Genomic DNA, 14,743 nt, shown 5'->3' with positions numbered 1-14,743 from the left:
ATACAATAAATAGGCAAAATCATATTAAAATAAACATGCTTTATTTTATCAAATGACCACTGAGTGCCTTCCTTATAAACTGTCTGATATTTCATATAATAAAATACAGTATGTGTTCTACAGACAGTACCACATGAGAGTGCCGTCTAGTGCTTCTGGAATTCACATTGGTGAAGGTGAGGTGCAGGGGTTCTCAGATAAACTCTAACGGGCCAGATATAGTGCATCAGTTAAAATCATTTATCATTGATTGATTCATTGATTGACTCACAGCATGAGTAAATCATGTATGTGTTGTGATCTGCGGCTGATCGCTGTGATTTTCAGGAACAGAATTTTGAGAAAAACAGGTTTAAATAACTGTCACCCATGAAAATGCATTATCCAAACTTTAATGGTTGTAATTCAAAAATGCTTTGGAATATAGACCTACGGTTGGTTTAAAGAAGACACTTGGCAGATTATTGTAGAAGTGAAATAAATTATTAAAGGGAAATAGTTATAGGTAAAAAAAAAAAAATATATATATATAGAAGTTAAAGTTTATGAAAATTTAAAAATATAATTATTTATATTTTATAATAATATATTAAAAAACATGTTTTACTCTTAAATTGCGAGAAAATAAAAGCCAAAAATGTCAACATTCCAAATTTTAGGTTGATATTGCTTTTGGTAAGATTTTGTTTCGGTGCAGTACCACACTTTTTCACTAGATGACATCCAAGCTCCATTACTGACCATTTAAGGGTGCCTCCATACGGTTTGAGTGATCTGAATAATTTCCATATTTTCATACATTTTATGAAGTAGACATCCTATTCAGAAGTAGTATGGACAGTTTGCCAGTATTTGATTTGAATTCAACCTCTAATAAAAATTTGAACATGTGTGTTCATTATAGCTCCATTGTTCTCTTCTGCTCCGCCTTCTCACGATAACGTTGTATTAGAAAGGTGCCGTAGTTTACACAGAACTGGAGGGAAATTTGCATTAACACACCTCCAATCTTGTTATGTGGTTTATTTTGATAGGTGAGCTGTCTTTGTAGTGTTAAGAGATGGAAACCTTTTTTTTTTTTTTTTTTTTTTACACCTCTGCCGGGTGTGTTCTTAAACAGTAACCTTATGTTAGAGAAAGACAGTCTCTTCAGTTTGCAACTATAAGTCGCTGTCTACTTATAGTTGCACTTATAGAATAATAATTTAATGAAAATCCAATTATGACAACAACAAAAAAACAAAAACAAAAAAAAAGACTTCAGACCTATTTTTTTACTTTACTGAAAATGTTCCATATTGCATAACAGTAATTAATAGCACACAGGCTACATTGATATTACAAGTTTATTGTTTCAAAAAATAAAGTAGTGTTTAGCTGGGTTTTTACTTTAAGGCACATTTTCTCTTGGGTGATACAAGTTAAAGAAAACATAAAAGAAGTTTAAAGAACCCCCCACCCCCCATTTTTCAAAAAAAAAAAGTGATAATATTCTACAAGACAAACACACTGACAGAATTAAATTCCATGATTTACAAACACAAAAGAAGAAAAAAACTTCACATTGGACAATCCTTGCACAGCTACTTCATAAACTTGTTGGCAGTGATATAAACTAATCAGCACCTCATAAAACATCACAGTGTTTGGTTCACAGTTTCAATAAGACAGAATGTAACACTTTCAATGTGTTTCATTTTTGTACATTCAAATCAACAATAAAGAGATATAAAACATGAATATTCAATTACTGTACAAATGGCAATGTTGTATCATGTATACTCACATTTGTGTAAAAATTGTGCTGTAATATTTCCTCGTTACAAACATCACATCAATATGTTTCAGATTTAACTCCAGAGTAACAACATGAGCCTTTATCATCATTCAGTTATGGTTTTGAATGTAATAAATACTCTAAGGAATGTATTTCACCAACTTAGGAAAATAAATAAATGCATTTCCATATACTACACCAAGCTGGTTAAGGATTGTTTGGTGCTATTCCCATTTCATATTTGGTCAACCAGTGTTTTATGATAAAGGTGGATGAACAAGAGTTAGTGTTATAAACATTAGCAACATTATGACTCAAGTCTTTTCCAGTAACAGCAACAATACTAGTAAAACACTTAGTATCAGTAGTGCAGAAGAGCGCCAGTATGAGGCTGTGTGTAAGTCAAATGCACTTTTTGGTCATATTGCTCCTTCTTGGTGAGGTATACTTGTACACATAATAGGTCTTATAGTACAAATGACGAGAAGCAAATTACTCACTGTTCCTGTCTGAATCACTTTAGCAGCTTTAATAAACTTCTATACTGAAAAACTGTGTTCTCTGTAACTGTTCTGTGTTCTGTTGTAACGTGTTGATTTGTTTCTTATTTTATTTTTTGTTAGTCTTTTTTGAAGCAATATAAGCCTACATGTTTTAATGCATCATTTATTTATTTATGTTGTATTTAAATTGTTATGTAATATAGGTCAAATTTCACTTTATTGGTACAGGGCTGGCTACTGAAATCAATTACTCTGTGAGCGATGAGTATTTCAGTGTGAGCTCTTCTCTTCATAATTTCCACATGAGGTCTTTTCTGTGTCCATCTTCATATAAAGCATCAAAATAATGTCTCACCATCAGTCTTAGTCTGGTTGGGGGATGATTCATTGGGAGTCTGGTTCTGTTTAGGGGACGAGTCTCCTACAGATGATCATTTTACTGTAAGAAAACACAGATTTACAGAAGGTAAAAGAAATGGAAAGGATTGTTGGTTGAGTTACCTGATGTTTGAGGAATGTAAGGAGGGATAAATATTTATCACAGTGTCTTAAACTTACAAATGTGTTCACCATGCTTCTTTTTGCACAGTAAATCTCATATATCTTGTTAAATCAGCTGTAATACTTACTTTCTCTGGTGATTTTTTAGTAGGTCAGTGGCAACACTGATAAATCACACCAGCTGCAGCCACCAGCAGAACATCACCACCAATAGCAGCACTTATTCCTGCAATTTCACCTGTAGACAGACATTATTACTAGAAAATTGACTGATAGTTCATTTTACTGATATCATCTCTTTAAACCAGGGGTTTCCAAACTCGGTTCTGGAGGGCCACTGTCCAGCAGAGTTTAGCTCCAACCTGCTCCAATACACCCACTTGAAAGCTTCTTGTAGTCAGACCTCGATTAGCTGCTTCAGATGTGTTTAACTGAGGTTGGAGCAAAACTTTGCAGGACAGTGGCCCCTCCTTTTTTTTTTAACTTTGGTCATTTTTATGATATTGGATATACCATGGAGTTGAAAATAGGTTTTGAAGAACAGCAGCTAAAACAGCAGCTGGAAACTGGAAACTGGAAACATCAACAGAAAAAAATATATAATATACATTTCTTTATGTTAACAACATTAGTCAAAAGCTAAAACTGAAATAGCTCCCTATATCCTCATTCACTATTCCCTACATTAGTCCACTAATACAGTTCACTTGAAGGAGGGAATGAAAGTGAATGAGTGAATTTGCACTGAGTGCACCTTTGCTTAGTTTGTGCTCACTGTTTAAAAGTACAATATATAATATTTCTGTCCGCTAGAGGCCTATTGAAAACAAAGGCGTAGCTTGATGACGCCAAGTTTGAGCGTGGAATCTTGGGATGTGGTCTTCACATCAAAAACAATTGGGATAGGACTCGGGCAGAAATCATGTTCATGGATGTGATTATTAACGTCACTGTAGTATGAAGCAGAGCAGGATGAGTGTTGTGGAGCTGAACGAGGAGCTGGAGCGATTGCGCAACACACGCCTCATGAGCAGCGGGACTTTTATTATGCCACAGTCGCCGGCGCCGCTTCCGCTTTTCCGGTCATGAGTATGAGGTAACACAGCTCTGTTTATCATATTAGATACATTTGAGGGTGTTGAAAATGATGTTATAACGTTACTCTGTGCGTTCGCTCGGTGGCTGCTGTGAGACACTGTTACACACTGCAGTAAGATAGATCCATTTTACAATATCATATTAAATGCTGGATGGCTTGTGTTGATAAATGGCATGCAATTAATTTTAAACGTATTGTATGATGGAGAAAATGCTGTATTACTGTTACTAAAAATAAAGCTGCATCTGATTATGCTCTGTTAGCTACTTCACAAAATAGTGTTTTTCTCTGAGGCATGGTAAAGCATGGTAGTCGAAAATAAAAAAAATCAAGAAAATTAGATTTAAACAATAAGAATAAACGTGTTGAGCTATATATAAGTGAACAAAATAAATAACATTGGCCTAGTGATTTTCTGCTTATTTTACTGCAAAATGCTTACATACTGTACCTTTAATTTGAATCTAAGCAAACTAGCAGCTCCAGTAGTAACATGAAAGGATTTATCTTGAACTCTGCCATGGAAACTATGTATAAACTTTAATTAAAAAATTTGGTCATGGATTAAAAGGAATTTTTGTATTACGTTGAATGCCGTGGAGCAGCTGTTTTAAAAATCAATGGATGGATGATTGCACTGTGGGCATCATCTACTGGCGAGACACTGGAATTCATTTAGAGCAAGGCTCTCACAGTGCTTCATAATTAATAATAATAATAATAATAATAATTCCTTACATTTATATAGGGCTTTTCTGGGCACTCAAAGCGCTTTTACATATTGAAGGGGGAATCTCCTCAACCACCACCAATGTGCAGCATCCACCTGGATGATGCGACGGCAGCCATATTGCGCCAGTACGCCCACCACACACCAGCTTATTGGTAGAGAGGAGACAGAGTGAGGAAGCCAATCAGTGTATAGGGATGATTAGGAGGCCATAATGGACAGAGGCCAATGGGCAAATTTGGCCAGGATGTCGAGGTTACACCCCTACTCTTTTCAAAGGACATCCTGGGATTTTTAATGACCACAGAGAGTCAGGACCTCGGTTTAACGTCTCATCCGAAGGACGGTGCTCTTTGACAGTATAGTGTCCCCATCACTATACTGGGGCGTTAGGACCCACACAGACCACAGGGTGAGCACCCCCTGCTGGCCTCACTAACACCAAGCAGCAACCTAGTTTTCCCAGGAGGTCTCCCATCCAGGTACTAACCAGGCTCAGCCCTGCTTAGCTTCAGTGGGCAACCAGTCTTGGGCTACAGGGTGATATGGCTTCATGGGTATTCCCTAGCTGCTGAGCGTACATCATAGACTGTAAAAAAAATATGGACGACGCACCTTCACTCACTTCCATTGTAGAGAAGTGAATCCCAGAGCCCGAGTCTGCACAGTAGTGAACGCGTAGCCTGAGCCCACATAATAGTATGTGCCATTAAGAATATTCAATAATATTTAGGGCGGATAGGGTGGATAGTATGCACATGAATAATGTGTACAACTTCAGGTCTGCACAATAGTGAATGCGTAGCCTGAGTCTGTGCACTAATGAACGTGGAGACCTAGTCTGCGCAGTAGTGAACTGCCCTGTGGTGCATTGTGGGATTGAATGAGTGTACTCGATAATGTCCACTAAAGTTTTGGAAAACACTACACATGGATGTCCCCTCAAATAGCACAGTTATTGGGTTGATTTAAAAATAGGCTATTAAACTGTTTTTAAAGTTCCCAGATGAAAAGAGCACTGAATGACTGAATAATACTCACCAATGACAGAAACACTGAATCTCTTCACTCTGCTGATGCTGAAGCTGCTGTTGTTGCTGGTGATCTGTAGTTTATAAGGTCCAGAGTCTATGGTTCTGGTGTTTGTGATGGTCAGAGATCCAGTCTGACTCACCATAAGTCTCCCTCTGAATCTCTCATTACCATCTTCACACTGAACTTCTGTACAAGTTTTATTGGGATCTCCAGTGATTTTTGCGATTATGGTGTCATCAAAATACCATGTCATCACATCATTTGGATCTTTTACTTCATCAGGATCTAGAATAACATATTCTCCCTTGTTCACTGATATTGTCTTCATTTTATATTGTTCAGCAACAGAAACACCTGAAACACAAACCAACAGCTGAAAGGAGAATCTTTCGGCTAAAGATGAAAGTGATTGCACAAGTCCTTTCTTGACTTATATTTTAACCTGAAAAGATACATGTATGCATGGTTTGTGCTTCTAAACTCATTTGACCTGAAATCAACATTTTAACAGATAATAACAGAAGGTGAACATCCATGACATGATTAGATTCTCTCATCTCTATCAGAGCTCAACTGCAGCCTCAGATGAAGAAAAAAAAAAAAAAAGATTTACGGAAATGGCAATTCTATTCAAGTTTGCATATTTGCAGACAGCTGTGCAGTGTGCAAGTAGCCTTGCCATATCCCAAACATATGTTTTAGTTTGATACTGACCTAAGCCCTTATCAAATGTGCAGGTGTCAATTTCTGTCTTTTTAAAAATGTGGGGGTCCTGAACCCCCTGTCTCCTGTGCGCCTGCATGGATGTGTTCTATATACACAATCTGTCAGATCTCTTTAGATCTCACAACACTATGTTGGAGCACCCCCAGCACTGCACATTTTGTCTCATTTATTACACCTGATTCAACTCATGAGCTCATCAGTACAGACTGCAAGACCTGAAATGTGCAGTGCTGGAGGTACTACAGGTTTGAGAGCTACTGGTGTAAGTGAACTAACATAGGCCTTACAGGAACATAAAATAAATAGTTCCGAGTATAACCAGAGGTGGGTAATCCAGGGGTCAGAGAGTAAAAGTCCTGCCATATTTTTATTCCACCCACTGAAGCATTAATGAGATAAATAAGTGATTAATTGAGTGATGATTGAGCATTATTGAAGACACCTGATGATAACAAGCAGAATCACCAAAGGAGAAAATCACAATTTTCAAGTTACCATCATCGAGGTCAGGGTTTGTTTTAGTTGAGCTCTTGACCCTTGCCTTTCTAACATTAAATTTTGTTTGGGCAGTTTTAACTGCATTAAAATCTACCAGACAAACAAAGAGAAAAGATGATCAGGTGTTTGTTATGTTTTCACATAATCATTATTTTATCTTAATCACTGAACTTATTTAGAGCCCAATATCTGAGTTAGATTTACATTATTGATTACAGCAGCACTTTGATTCTACAGCACAAGATCAGCTTTATCAATACAATTTTTTTTTTTTTAAGTTCTAATTTAGAAAAAAAAATACTCATTTAAACACACAGACATCAAGAATCATCCTGTGAATCTCAACAGTGGTGAGAATAATAAAGCATGTTGCAGTGCATTCTGGGTGCCACCAATCAAAATTCATCCATGGCTCCCATCATGCATTGCTGCATGAATAAATTATGAGCTGAATTGTCTTTTTCATAGTCATTTTCTTTATTCCCACTATTTAAATTTTGCTGTTTTTCTGTGACTTTTTAGTAGCTTGTTTTCTAATGTTCAGAGTTGATCTGTTTATCAGAATTTGTTGCTTGTCACCGTTGTTGAGATTCACAGGCTGATACTTGATGTCTTTGTGTGCCTAGAATAATGCTCTTTGTGATAAGGACAACTTTTTAAAAGAAAATTCTGTATTGTAAAAGCTGGTCTTCTGCAGAATCACAGTGCTGCTGTAATCAATAATGCCAATCTAACTCAGAGATTGAGCTCTAAATGAGTTCAGTGATTCAGATCAAACAAACCCTGACCTCGATGATGGTAACTTAAAAATTGTGATTTTCTCCTTTGGTGATTCTGCTTGTTATCATCAGGTGTCTTCAATAATGCTCAATCATCACTCAATTAATCACTTATTTATCTCATTAATGCTTCAGTGGGTGGAATAAAAATATGGCAGGACTTTTACTCTCTGACCCCTGGATTACCCACCTCTGAGTATAACATTTTAAAAATCAAAAAAATACATTAACAAGTGATGTAAACATTCATTAACGACTCACCACGGACAGTAACACTGAAGATCTTTTCACTGTTGCTGCTGCTGAAGAGCAGTAGTTCATATTCTCCAGAGTCTGTGTTTCTGGTGTTTGTGATGGTCAGAGATCCAGTCTGATGATCCAGCTTCAGTCTGTCTCTGAATCTCTCAGTTCCTTTATTACACTGAACATCTGTACAGATATAACTGAGATCTCCACTGATCTGAGCGATGCGAGTGTCATTAATATACCATTTAATCTCTTCTTCTTGGTTTGTTTGAACACCAGTGTGTAGAGTGACTGAATCTCCCTCATTCACAGACACTGACTCTCTGTCTGAATAAACACCTGATGCCCCAGAAGGAAAGAAAAAAAAAAAAAAAACATTAGTCAAACAAAAATATACAATAGTGCTTTCAAAATGTTATTTTCTACAGATCATAAAGATTGTGAATAAACAAATATGTCCGTTATCATAATGTAACAAATAGCAAAAGAACATCGATTTATATTCACTCATCAGACCACGTTTTAATAGACTTTTAGATTTGTATTAACCATAGTCGTTTTTATCGATGCCCGGAAGAGTGACTGTAGCAAACTTTGATGTTGAAGATTGCAACTTACCACGATCGGAAAAAAACAAGAACACCGAGAGCCACTTGAAGAGAAGCTTCATTTTCGCCACTTTCTGTTCAGGCAAATGAATGCAGATTCTAATCCATAAAAGTGTTCTTCTTTTTTGCTTTTAATGGCGACGTAGTGTGTTTGAACTAAAGTGAAAGTGATATGTGATAATCACACCAGATAACCGTTTGATGACGTAGTCACAGTTCGTGGCGTTTAGTCTGCATGCAGTCTGTATCGTAAATAAAATTGTATGCAATTTTAGAATATTACATTACGATGGGTAAAGCATTTTGAATATTACATTATTTTTCATGCTGAAAAACTGCTGATAAAAGACAAAAAAAAAAAAAAAAAAAAAAAAAAATATATATATATATATATATATATATATATATATATATATATATATATATATATATATATATTTTTTTTATTTATTTTTTTTTTTTTTTAATAATTTTTCATAAAAATAAAATAGCCCTTGATTTAGAAATAATGTAGGCTAGTGTTTCGTTCAATTATGTGTGTTTACGTGCGATCCAATTTGTCGTGACAAAATCTTCCACAAAATCTTCCACTTATATATAGTTTTTATAACTCTATATAAAAAAAACACAAGTCCTCATTTAGATAGCTAAGTAGTGGGTGTGATATCCATGTATTACCTACGTTAAAAACGGTTTATAAGTCATAAATAATGTAAAATATTATTGACTTTTCTTTTAATTTTTTATTTTGGAAAGTGTGTGTGTGTGTGTGTGTGTGTGTGTGTGTGTGTGTGTGTGTGTGTGTGTGTATTTATATTTAGGGTGCAAGACTAAAAATATTATTACTTATGTTTAATTGTCATCTGTAATAGATAGCAGCAAATTAAGACACAAGACATAAGAAAAAAAGTGTAAAATAACGAGATATCAATACATATTGTTTCAAAGCAGCTTTACAGAAAATGCATGTGTCTACATTACAATTTTTATTAATCTGTTATCTGAGGTGACTATGTCCAAATTATGTCATAAATGTACATACAGTGTACAAATCACACAGTTAGCTATAAGTAATGAATAAATGTTAACAATGATTAGGATATAGTATAGAAAAAAATTTGGAATGGTGCATGTTGATCCAGAGTTTGGATCAAGTCCTCACAGGGGTTGGGGACCTTGAACCCAGGATCTACATTATATATAAGACATTACATATCCAGCATTTCAGATAAGCACCAAACACATAATGCAAGCTTTTAAGTGGGACTATAATCTGGATAAACTTAAACATCAAGATTTCCCAGACAAAAACAGTGGTGAAGTGTAAGACAGACTGCGATAACTTTTAAGCTAAACTCAGTTAGCAAGTTAGCCTGTCAAACAAAATATAATTTATAGTGTAATCGAGGGCTTGAGTCTGGCCTAAAGACCCTGAAATCAGATGTCCAGAAAGGCAGAGCTCAGGTGAAGTAAGAAAAGGAGAATCCCAGAGCAGAGTATGAATAAAAAACAAATCCATCATTAAAGCTGCAAGCAGGGCCCTCGCACATGGGGTCACTGCCATTCGGTGGCCTTAGGAAGACTGTGATCAGTGGGCGACATGCATGTAAGTGAGTGAATACAGGAGAATTATTGCAAAGCCATTTCGACGTGCCACACTTCCTGCTGCCAACAGGTGGCCCTTTGACTATTACTGAATATTGCCATGAAGATGTGTTCAGGCCAGGACTAATATTAAACATGAAGTTTGGAGCAGATCGGACATTGTATGCCTGAGATACAACAACTTCCTGTTTCGTGGTGTTAATCGCATACATTAGCACTTAGCCAAATGTTGCATGATTTAACATGTTTAACATGATTTGACATGCGCATTAGCTTGATCCAGCCAGAAACATACCATTTTTTGTCATGATTCGAGCGTTTAGAAACAAAATTTATGAGACAGTTGCTGTCAGATTTCATTAGTGATTTCAAATATGCAATTTAATTGAAAGCTTGGCAAACAGCTTTGGAGAATTTGATGTTTCCCCATTCAAAGAGATAGGAGCTACACTTTCCCACTTGCGTGTTTCAAAGATGGCCGCCGAGTGAAATGACTTGTCTTAAAGGAACTTTGATATGATGCTCAAAAGACAAAAGACAAAAAAGATGGCGCCGTTGTGGTTGGCATGCCGTCTATCGCTCGGCATAGTCCTGAGTTTGTTTGTTTTAAGCTCATTTATGAAGTGTTTAACACAATGTGCTTCACCAGTTTTAACATATGACCGATGTACTCTTTTAAAGTTGGAAGAAATTTCATATAAACAACTCGTCAGTTTTCATGGTGTTCCACCTCCCTTTCTGAAGTCAATTCCGGACTGTATACGCCGTTGGCCTTGCTCCCTGCCGGGCAGAAAGCGAAAGAGACGACGTGGACGACGGGGTGGCTTAGCTGTTAAGCTAAAATGCTACCTGCGATTCCATCGGGAGTCACGTTCTTCCCCGGGGAGCTTTATGAAGGACTTCGGGAAATGCTACCCGCGCTGGCGTTCCCTGGAGCCAGTGCATGGTTGGATTGTTCCCGTGTTTCCCACCTCGCTGGAGCCGCTCCCGGTTTTTCGCGCGCCTCGCCCTGCGCGGGGAGGAGTGTGTCCGGGGAATCTTCGGCCGCTGCCTCGGGCGAAACAACCTGCGGCCTCTCCTGAACTTCCAGCGCTGCTCAGAATGGCTTTGATTAACGCCAGGTCGGTAGTAAACAAGACTTTCATTATAAATGACTTTTTCTCTGCTAGCCACCTAGACCTTCTCTTTTTGACTGAAACATGGATTACTCCAGGGGATATCAGCGCCTTTTCTGAAATGGTTCCGTCAAATTCTTTGTTTTTAAATTCACCGCGTACAACGGGACGAGGTGGTGGTCTGGCCTCTATTTATAAAGACATTTTTTCCTGCCGTCCCGTAGTTTCAAAGGAATACCAAAGCTTTGAGCTACAGTTGTTTACTTTGGAGCTATGCGACCCTGTTCTGTTTGCACTGATTTATCGTCCCCCAAAACCTAATTCGAAAGGATTTTGCTGACTTTTTGGGAGATTTCATTGCAAAATATGACAAACTAATGATTGTTGGGGACTTTAATGTTCATGTCTGTTGTGCAGCAGATTCCCTAGCAAAGGAATTTATCAATCTGCTAAATGCATTTGATCTGACGCTTCAGATCAATGTACCCACTCATCAGCATGGCCATACACTGGATTTAGTGCTAACTTACGGCTGCTCTCTGAATAAACTAGAGGTGTGTGAAAATGGTTTCTCTGACCACAAGACTATTATGTTTACGTTTCCATCTTTTAACAAAACTGTTACGTCGATGTATTCGGCTCGCCAGTCTCGGCTTATTACATCAGCTACCAGAGAAGCTTTTCGCTCAGCCTTTAGTGAAGGTTTGCTACAAAGTGACGTTCTAAACACCGATTCAAGTGCTGAAGAACTACTTCGCAGTTTTAATTCTACCTGTGTTCAGGCTCTAGACCAAGTGGCACCTTTAAAGACTCATCTCCATAAACCGAAATCTGAGCCTTGGCTTAATGACACAACTCGCACTCTTAGGCGTATTTGCAGAAGATTTAAACGAAAATGGAGGAAGGACAGACTTCAGGTTTCAATGCAAATGTTCAGAGATTCACTAACTCAATATCAGAAAGCAGTGAAAACGGCAAGATCAATTTATTTCACTGACATTATAAACAAGAACTGTCATAAACCGAAAACTCTGTTTAATGTTATAAATTCCACCATCAACCCCTTCACTGGTTTTGATATAGAAGTGTCGTTAGTTTCCTGTGAAGACTTTCTTTGTTTCTTTGTACAGAAGACACATGACTTAAGAATGGGGCTAAACCCAGTTTCATCTGACCCTTCAACTCTCTCTAGATGTACTGCTGTTTTTAGTTGTTTTACTCCTGTTACAGATAACCAGCTAATAGAAATAGTGGATCACCTGAAAGCATCTGGTTCCCCAACTGATGTAATGCCCCCTCTCTTCTTTAAGCAAGTTATAGATGTGGTTGTTCAAAATCTTCTGTTTTTGATAAATCGCTGTTTACAAACAGGTACTTTTCCAGAGTCGCTTAAACATGCAACTATTCGCCCTCTGCTTAAAAAACAGGGTATGGATCCTACTATTCTGACAAATTTTAGGCCCATCTCCAATTTGTCTTTCATTTCAAAAATTATTGAGAAATCAGTTCTTGATCAAATACAATCTTTTATGGCTGAAAATTTGATCTTTGAGGTTTTCCAATCTGGGTTTAGAAAACATCACTCTACTGAGACTGCACTGCTGAAAGTTTCAAATGATATACTGTTAACATGTGACTCAGGTAACTATGCGGTTTTACTCCTTTTAGATCTCACCGCTGCATTTGATACTGTCGATCATGCTGTACTTCTCGATCGACTGGAATATAGCGCCGGTATTACTGGCAGTGCCCTGCAGTGGTTTAGATCCTATCTGACAAATAGGACCTTTTCAGTGAAGTTAGGAGATCATACCTCAAGTAAAGCTGCGATAACCAGTGGAGTTCCTCAAGGATCAATTTTAGCTCCCTTTCTTTTCTCTCTCTATATGCTCCCTCTTGGCTCTATTTTCAGAAAGTATGGGCTATCGTTCCATTGCTATGCGGACGATACACAAGTTTATCTGCCTCTAAAACGGAATGCACCGGATGGACTGAATGCACTATTGCTTTGTTTGAGTGATGTAAAGAAATGGTTGTCTCTAAACTTTTTAAATTTTAATGAGAGCAAAACAGAATTGATTGTTTTTAAACCCTCTATGTCTGTGACTTCTACAATTCCAAATTTGGGTGAGTTATCACCGTATGTTAAGCAACATGTAAAAAATTTGGGTGTTGTATTTGATGAACAAATGAAATTTGATAGACAGATTAATTCTGTGGTTAAATCTTCCTTTTTCCAACTGCGGCTTCTTGCTAAAGTAAAACCTTTCCTATCTTTTAAAAACCTTTTTAAAAAAGTGATACATGCTTTCATTACCTCCAGATTAGATTACTGTAATTCACTGTACGCTGGGATTAGTCAAACAGCTCTTTCTCGTTTACAGCTGGTCCAGAACGCAGCAGCAAGATTTCTGACCAGGTCTCGTAAGCGGGATCATATTACTCCAGTTTTACAGTCTTTACACTGGCTGCCTGTACGCTATAGAGTTGATTTTAAAATTGTATTAATCGTGTTTAAGTCACTACATGGTATGGCCCCTTCGTATATATCTGAACTTTTAATTGAACGCAGCGAAACAAGATCTCTCCGGTCATCAAACCAGAGACTATTGTTTACACCAAAGACAAGGCTGAAGTCCAGGGGCGATCGTGCGTTTTCATCTATCGCCCCAAGACTTTGGAATGAGTTGCCCTCTTCTATTCGATTAGCTCCCTCTGTGTTCATTTTTAAGTCAAGATTAAAAACCTATCTGTTTGACAAAGCTTTTATTTCTGGTTGAAGCACTGTGTTTTACCATGATTTTATTTATAGTTTTTTTTTTTAATTTCCTTTTAAATTATTACAAATGGCTGTGGTACTTTTTATAAGTTTTTTTTTTTTTTTTTTAACTTTTACTTCTATCTTTATTGTGCAAATGTGGTGTGTGTTTTATGTAAAGCACATTGGTCAACCATGTGTTGTGGAAATGGTGCTATATAAATAAAATTGACATTGACATTGACAAATATTGGCATGTAGAAGTCTTCAGGCCAGGACTCTTATCAAACATGTGAAGTTTGAGGCAAATCGGACATTGTATGCCCCAAATTACAACAACTTCCTGTTTCACGGTGAAACATTGAATTTTGTCAGGACACCATGGCCACGCCTTTCAACAAAAACTCAAGATCTTTGCAATTTAACATCTCAAAGGCCTTTAGATTAGACTGACCAATATGATGTTGATTTGATTAAAGCTCTGATTAAATTGAAAATGATGTTATAACGTTACTCTGTGCGTTCGCTCGGCAGCTGCTGTGAGACACTGTTACACACTGCAGGAAGATAGATCCATTTTAGAATACCATATTAAAGGTGCTAAAGAGGATGTTTTGTTTTATACATTTTTGCAATATTACTTGAAACTGTCTTTACTAACTGATAAAAGACTATTTATTAGGTGCACTGAAAGGAATAATATTAATATACATCATCTGTGCACGAGGTAGGGCCTTAAAAACATCAGCCAATCGTTTACGCG

At 37.1% G+C, this 14,743-nt stretch overlaps 1 protein-coding gene across 1 annotated transcript; it reads right to left on the bottom strand.

Moving 5' to 3' along the window:
* Positions 1 to 1,347: 1,347 nt before the first annotated feature.
* Positions 1,348 to 8,657, bottom strand: LOC137029259 (uncharacterized). Its single transcript, XM_067398833.1, has 5 exons — positions 8,513 to 8,657; positions 7,910 to 8,233; positions 5,652 to 5,999; positions 2,910 to 3,019; positions 1,348 to 2,719 (listed from the first exon to the last, which is right to left on the bottom strand). Exons 1-4 carry the CDS (start codon positions 8,562 to 8,564, stop codon positions 2,934 to 2,936), a joined length of 810 nt encoding a protein of 269 aa, XP_067254934.1. The 5' UTR covers positions 8,565 to 8,657; the 3' UTR covers positions 1,348 to 2,719; positions 2,910 to 2,933.
* Positions 8,658 to 14,743: the final 6,086 nt, after the last annotated feature.

The sequence above is a fragment of the Chanodichthys erythropterus genome, chromosome 10 (genome assembly GCF_024489055.1).
Source record: "Chanodichthys erythropterus isolate Z2021 chromosome 10, ASM2448905v1, whole genome shotgun sequence".
In the NCBI taxonomy this organism is placed as follows: domain Eukaryota; kingdom Metazoa; phylum Chordata; class Actinopteri; order Cypriniformes; family Xenocyprididae; genus Chanodichthys; species Chanodichthys erythropterus.
The sequence above is the reverse complement of the archived record's forward strand: the minus strand, read 5'-3'. Positions and strand labels throughout refer to the sequence as shown.

Bases quoted from the DNA above. Each gene is read 5' to 3' on its own strand.
- LOC137029259 (XM_067398833.1), bottom strand. From the start codon at position 8,564: ATGAAGCTTCTCTTCAAGTGGCTCTCGGTGTTCTTGTTTTTTTCCGAT. The intron at 8,234-8,512 runs GTAAGTTGCAAT...CTGGGGCATCAG, and splicing joins CTTGTTTTTTTCCGATCGTG to GTGTTTATTCAGACAGAGAG. The intron at 3,020-5,651 runs GTGAGTATTATT...GTCTGTCTACAG, and splicing joins ATTCAGTGTTTCTGTCATTG to GTGAAATTGCAGGAATAAGT.